The 6,000-nt window shown below is 39.9% G+C and overlaps 1 protein-coding gene across 7 annotated transcripts in view; it reads right to left on the bottom strand.

Moving 5' to 3' along the window:
* Positions 1 to 431: 431 nt before the first annotated feature.
* Positions 432 to 6,000, bottom strand: part of LOC119966295 (tensin-3-like) — a 533,488-nt gene continuing 527,919 nt past the window's right edge. For all 7 annotated transcript variants that reach the window (XM_038797763.1, XM_038797764.1, XM_038797766.1 and 4 more), the window contains 5 exons: positions 5,133 to 5,210; positions 4,589 to 4,757; positions 1,863 to 1,931; positions 1,720 to 1,746; positions 432 to 1,626 (listed from right to left, as the gene is read on the bottom strand). In XM_038797763.1, coding sequence (XP_038653691.1) covers positions 1,485 to 1,626; positions 1,720 to 1,746; positions 1,863 to 1,931; positions 4,589 to 4,757; positions 5,133 to 5,210 — 485 coding nt within the window. In that variant the 3' untranslated portion in view covers positions 432 to 1,484. The remainder of the gene's footprint in view (positions 1,627 to 1,719; positions 1,747 to 1,862; positions 1,932 to 4,588; positions 4,758 to 5,132; positions 5,211 to 6,000) is intronic.

The following is a 6,000-nucleotide window of genomic DNA, read 5'->3' as shown; positions in this document are numbered from 1 at the left end:
GCAGTATCCCTGAGCTCCCACCTATTATGCTTCGTCTGCTCCACACCTTCTTAAACTATATAAAATTCACCACATTTTTTCCTCTCTTTAGCTCTGAAGAGTCATACAGACTTAAAACTTTAACTCTGTTTCACTCTCCACAGATACTGCCAGAGCTGAGTTTCATCAGTGTTTTTAGCTTTTATTACTTAAGATTATTTTACTGCTAACTGCGTGGGTTTCTATATTTCAAGGGCCAGAATAACACGGAAATTAAAAGACCACCTGAAGGGCCAAAATGTTTAGTTAAATTGCTGCAGGTATCAATAACACACAGATGAAGAAATAATCTGCATGGAATTCAAATCCGAACCATTGCTATAAACCATTCAATAATAAATCTTATTTTTTGTGTGACTCACATTATCAATAAGTGAACACAGAAACTAAAATTTATTGTATTTATTATAATTTTAATAGATTGTGTTTCAAAGAATGGAAAAGGACTATACAAAGAATTATAGCACATAATTCATTTACATAATGAGTACAAGTTTTTTTTTACAGAATGCTTAGAAGAATACTACAAAATATGGAATAGCCAAAGAGACAGTTATGAGTAAAATTATAATTTTGATAATACAGATTATTGGTCAAAGTGAAAACTCATACTTGTATTTTGGCATTTTCACAATTAGTTAACACTGGAAGCAACACATGGGTAGGATACAGTGGTTTAATAGGAGGGAAAGGGTGGAATTCATTCACTGAACTCACGTTTACACGGTAGCTCAAAGTGCTGGTTAAATGGTATGTCTTTGGCAAGAATTTCATACCCAACTGTATATAGTTGTGTAGATTGTAAAAAAATTGCAGTGATATAAAATTATTCTACGTAAACCTTAATATCTATCCTACTTGTACTAAAATGCCAGTGATTCTGGAATGATACACAAGGTGTTGCACACAATATAGCATGGCATGCACCTCCAAGAATGCCTAGTAACACAAAATCGACAGCCAAAATGTGATTGAGCACATTAACCTAAATGTATTTGTTTCATTCAATCATCAGATCAGCTGCCATCTATTCAGGATATTGTGTCAAATAAATATAAATTATGAGTGTTTTTTTTCCTGATTGGTCTATTTTTCAAACTGCTTTATTTCATTCAGCTCAAGACAGTAAAAAAATAAAACTAAGCATTGACCCTTCACCTCAACAAATAAAATCAAATGATAACGAATAATCAATCACAGAAGCCAAATATCTTTTCTGACTGTCTGAACTAAGATCAGTTATTCCCTAAAGTTCACATCTCTGCTCCACTCTGAAAGAAATCAAACCTGCTCTTACCATCATTCAACATATACAAACCTTCAAAACAAGACCTGTTATTTCTCCAACTTATTTTCATCCTGCAGTTTATTTATTTTTTCTTAATTTGTTCTGAATAAAAAGGGTAATTCTCCTCAAAGTGGGGTCCGGCAGCATCAGGACCTATTTACTTCTTCTGAGATCCTATCATGACCTTTGATACAAAGTTCACAATAGCACTGGCAGGCTGCTCAGGGTCATGTTCGGCAAATAGGTGGCAGACATTATCGGTGGCACTTCCTTGCTTCCTTGCCACAAATCCAAAGATTCTATCAAAATAAAAGCATAGTGTTTGTGGTTTTTATATACAAGAGTTAACTTAAAAACCCCTTTGTAAAATTCTACAGATTTTAAATGCTTACTTTGCTGAGGTACTATCTTTTGTCCACCTTAAGAGGGGAGGGGAGGGAAGAAAAGAAAAGACCATTTAGAATCTCAAAACCCTCTTGCATGGTCCAAACACTTTATTGTATTAGAGCATAGATTAAGACAACTAGAAACATACTTCCTTTCTTGTGGGTCCAAGGCACAAAAGATCACGGTGCTGACAGCATAATGTCGTCTGAAGAATAGTCTATTTAAAAAAAAACAATTGTTAAAAAAGCAAGTGATCAGGACAATGTTAATTATGCAACAGTGGGGATATTCTGCTAAAACTCTGCATATCTGCATGAAAGAAAGATAATGGGTTGATTTTGAAACATTTGAGATTTTTTTCATCTTGATTTGTAACGGTTGAGCTAAATCATCTACAGTTGCTAGATTAATTGTTAACATAAATATTAATATTGAAAATAATAGATTGCTAGCTGAAGGCGAGGATATGGAGCTTACTGGCAGATGGCTCACGTTTTTATTGAATGGCGGGACAGGTTTGAGGGGCTAAATGGCCGACATCTCATAGTATTGCCCTGGGAAAGAAAGTAAACACTGTATGTAGTGACTTATTCAAAAATGAACACTATGGATTTTGGATGTATAGGAAAGTCCTGAGCTTTGGCGTCCTTCTTGTTCGAAGGTCTTCCCCCAAAATTGAACGTTACTTGGGCGTGCTGGGAACAAAACTGGGTGATATGTGGCGCTCATAGAAGAAGACGGTAATACAAGAAAGAAAACCTTAAAAATTATAGTGACTCCATTATTTATACATAGTCCTTAATATTTCTGTCAGTAAATAGGGAATAAAATGATTTGCTTTACAATCCACTGAGCTTAAACTATCCTTTCATTTGAAAAAGTAGTTGCTAATAAGACACTGTTGTTGCAGACTTCCTGCCAGAACAAGCTTACCTCTTTTAAATTATATCAAAATTACATATCTCACATTAAATGAAATCATTCCTTCTCATTACTCTCCGAAAATAATCACTCCTCTCAAGTTAGCCTGGGTTGCCTGAATGAAGCAAGAAGCAGGTTGGTATTGTACAACACTCAGAAGTGATACAGAGACCTAGCATCTATGAGGCTCAATCCTGCACCTTGGCTAACAGTGGGAGAAACATATTAAAATGAGATACAACAGCAGGAGGTTGCCTGAGAGATGCTCCTCTTCCATTGCTCTAACTAAGCCATAAGTGTGGCAGTCAGGTTGCTTGTGTGTGGAACTAGGCTTTTCATGGTACTTCCAGCAGTAAGTTGAAGCAGTTCCGAGGAAATTAACCAGCTACAATATCCTTATCATTGTTTTTGGAGGTGAACATTAACAGGAGCCACTTGCTTCAGACTTTTGGGGCGGGATTCTCCGACCCCCCCGCCGGGTCGGAGAATCGCCGGGGGTCGGCGTGAATTCCGCCCCCGCCAAATTCTCCAGCCCTCCAAAGGTTGGCGAGGCGTGAGTCGTGCCGCCCGCTCCGGAGAATGGCGGGGACCGGCTGACTCAATGGGCCCCGGGGCTGCCCGAAGTCTCCGGCCCGCGATGGGCCGAAGTCCCGCTGGTTTTTTGCCGGTTCCACCGGCGTGGATCAGACTAGGTCCCTTAACGGCGGGACCTGGCGGCGTGGGCGGGCTCCGGGGTCCTGGGGGCACACGGGGTGATCTGGCCCCGGGGGTGTCCCCACGGTGGCCTGGCCCGCAATCGGGGCCCACCGATTGGCGGGAGGGCATGTGCCGTGGGGCACTCTTTTACTACGCGTCGGCTGTGTCAGCCTCCGCGATGGCAGATGCGTAGGTGACCCCCGCCCTGCGCATGCGCGGGGATGACGTCAGCAGCTGCTGACGCACCCACGCATGCACGGACTCTTGCCTGCCGGCGGAGTCCCTTCAGCCCCGGCTGCCGTGGCGCCAAAGGCCTTCCACACCGGCCAGCGGGGCGCAAACCACTAGAGCGCCGCCCTAGCCCCTGAAAGTGCGGAGGATTCCGCACCTTTGGGGCGGGCCGGCGCCGGAGTGGTTCACGCCATGTCACGCCGGGACCCCCCCGCCCCACCGAGGTGGATAGGCCATGCTAAACTGCCCTTAGTGTCCAAAAAGATTAAGTGGGATTACTGGGTTATGGGGATAGGGTGGAGGTGTGGGCTTAAGTAGGGTGCTCTTTCCAAAGGCCGGTGCAGAATCGATGGGCCGAATGGCCTACTTCTGCACTGTAAATTCTATGATTCTATGACTTTGTGGATACCTTTCTACATCACTGATCAGGTCATAAATTTTAATCACTTACAACTTTGGAACTTCAAGAACTTTACACACAAATATTTATTTCCATAATATAGCTATGTGGTATATCCAATAGCACAAAATAAATTGAACACTTTTGAATTATTGTATTAAGATATTCTGCAAGGGTAGACTGAATGTTCTAAATAAAATAATTTTGTAGTGCTCATCCAAAGAGTAAAACCTCCAGACTCCCACTTTCTGTGAAAATCTCTTCTTAAAGAAGGGTAATTGTGCTAAAGCTGCATCATATTTATTGATCTATTTCATTTAGGTCAACTATTTTTTCCTTTTCTTGTTTAATAATGGATTATTTTTGTACATTTCAATAAAATTATCGCCATTCTTTAACCCAGTCATTTAGTTAAAACACATCTTTTTGAATGCTATCACACTCTTGTTATGCACATTCCATGACTATTTCAATGCATTTTATAATGTTCCAAATGGTAACCCTCTCCATATTATTCATTGATGTAAACACTGTGGGCTCAGAGGAAAATGTTCATGAGGTTTTATTTTGCTCTTCCTGCCCAGGTTAAAGTATCCTGTCCAGGTTAAAGTACAGGATAAACTTACTTTCTTTGATTGTCAGTCAGAGTAATGCCCTGGGCAGATACTTTAAAATGTACAACAGTGGAGGCTGGAGATGGAGCTTGCATGAATGTTTCGTATGTTGCTTTCTGGATTGCTTGATGGCCAGTCAGAGACTCCATGTCCACAGAGTTTAAATACCACACATTACATGCTGAAAACAAAAGCACACAGGAAAACTTTTCAAATCACACTTCTCCCACAATACTTAATGTCAAACAGCCTATTTCGTAAATAATCAAATTTCCTAATATTCACAAATATTAATGAGCGTATAATAAGTATTTAAATGTTTGTGAATACAATGTTACAACCAGCGACAATACAGAAACTGATTAGGAGTGACCAGCAGCAGATGCATAGGGAGAGTATTAATATTTATCAATGTGACTAAAATACACAACATCTAACAAAACTGGTAAAGGATTTTAAGCAGTTAAGTTGTTCTTTTACATTGCACGTTATCCAACAATGGGAAATAAATCAGCAACAGTAGTGATTTCTCACAGCAACACTACATTATGCTTACCTGCCCCTTGCTTCAATAATTCTGCTGCAGAGTTTGTAGCAGCCTGTGCTAAAGTGTCTATTCCATCTTCTAAAGGATCTGTGAAAAAAAAATGTAAAACCAGATTCAACGATCCAATTTTGATAAGCCAATGATAAATTAGCTGAGGTTTATTATAAAATAAAGCTAAATATCGGCCCGTCGATCCCACAGATCCAGGAGGTGAGTATTTTGGTGAAACAACTGTCATTAATAATCAGAAGAAAAACAAACATGAATTAAATGTATACAAATTAAGGGTGAATAAGTTGCGTGTCCTAAAAATCTTTTTTGGACTGTAAAATTAGTCTTCCAAAATGGAGCGTTATTTAAACTTCTGGTATACAATGCCAATCAGATGAAATAATCACATGTGGCTATGAGAAAATAATCAGGCCAGTGGATAGCATAGACATCTCATTGTTACCATTTCATCACCAGAGGAAAGCTACTGGACCATCAAATTTAGAAATTACTAAAAATAAACTGTAACTTTGAGCATCACCAGACATAGTCTCACCCAGGATATTATTGCACTTAAACACCATATGAAGGAGATGACAACAAATCTACTTTGATTTTGACCTCTTTGCAGGCATAGCAATTTACAGTGGCAAGCAATATTTTCATGATTATATAGTGAGTTAATTCATTATAGAGGTGCAGCTCGAGTTTGACATTTGGGAAATGCGCTTTGAAGCAATGCAAGAGTTAACACAAATTAGTACATTTATAACTATAGACACTTTCCAGGGTTTGAAAATCTTTCCCATGTGTGTTTTATAGCCCAGGGCCAAAATTCTCCACCGCCTGCCGCTGGCAGCAGGGTTTCCGACGCAGCAGAGAATTG

The sequence above is a fragment of the Scyliorhinus canicula genome, chromosome 5, assembly GCF_902713615.1.
Source record: "Scyliorhinus canicula chromosome 5, sScyCan1.1, whole genome shotgun sequence".
In the NCBI taxonomy this organism is placed as follows: domain Eukaryota; kingdom Metazoa; phylum Chordata; class Chondrichthyes; order Carcharhiniformes; family Scyliorhinidae; genus Scyliorhinus; species Scyliorhinus canicula.
Note: the sequence above shows the minus strand (reverse complement) of the source record. Positions and strands in the feature narration are given on the sequence as shown.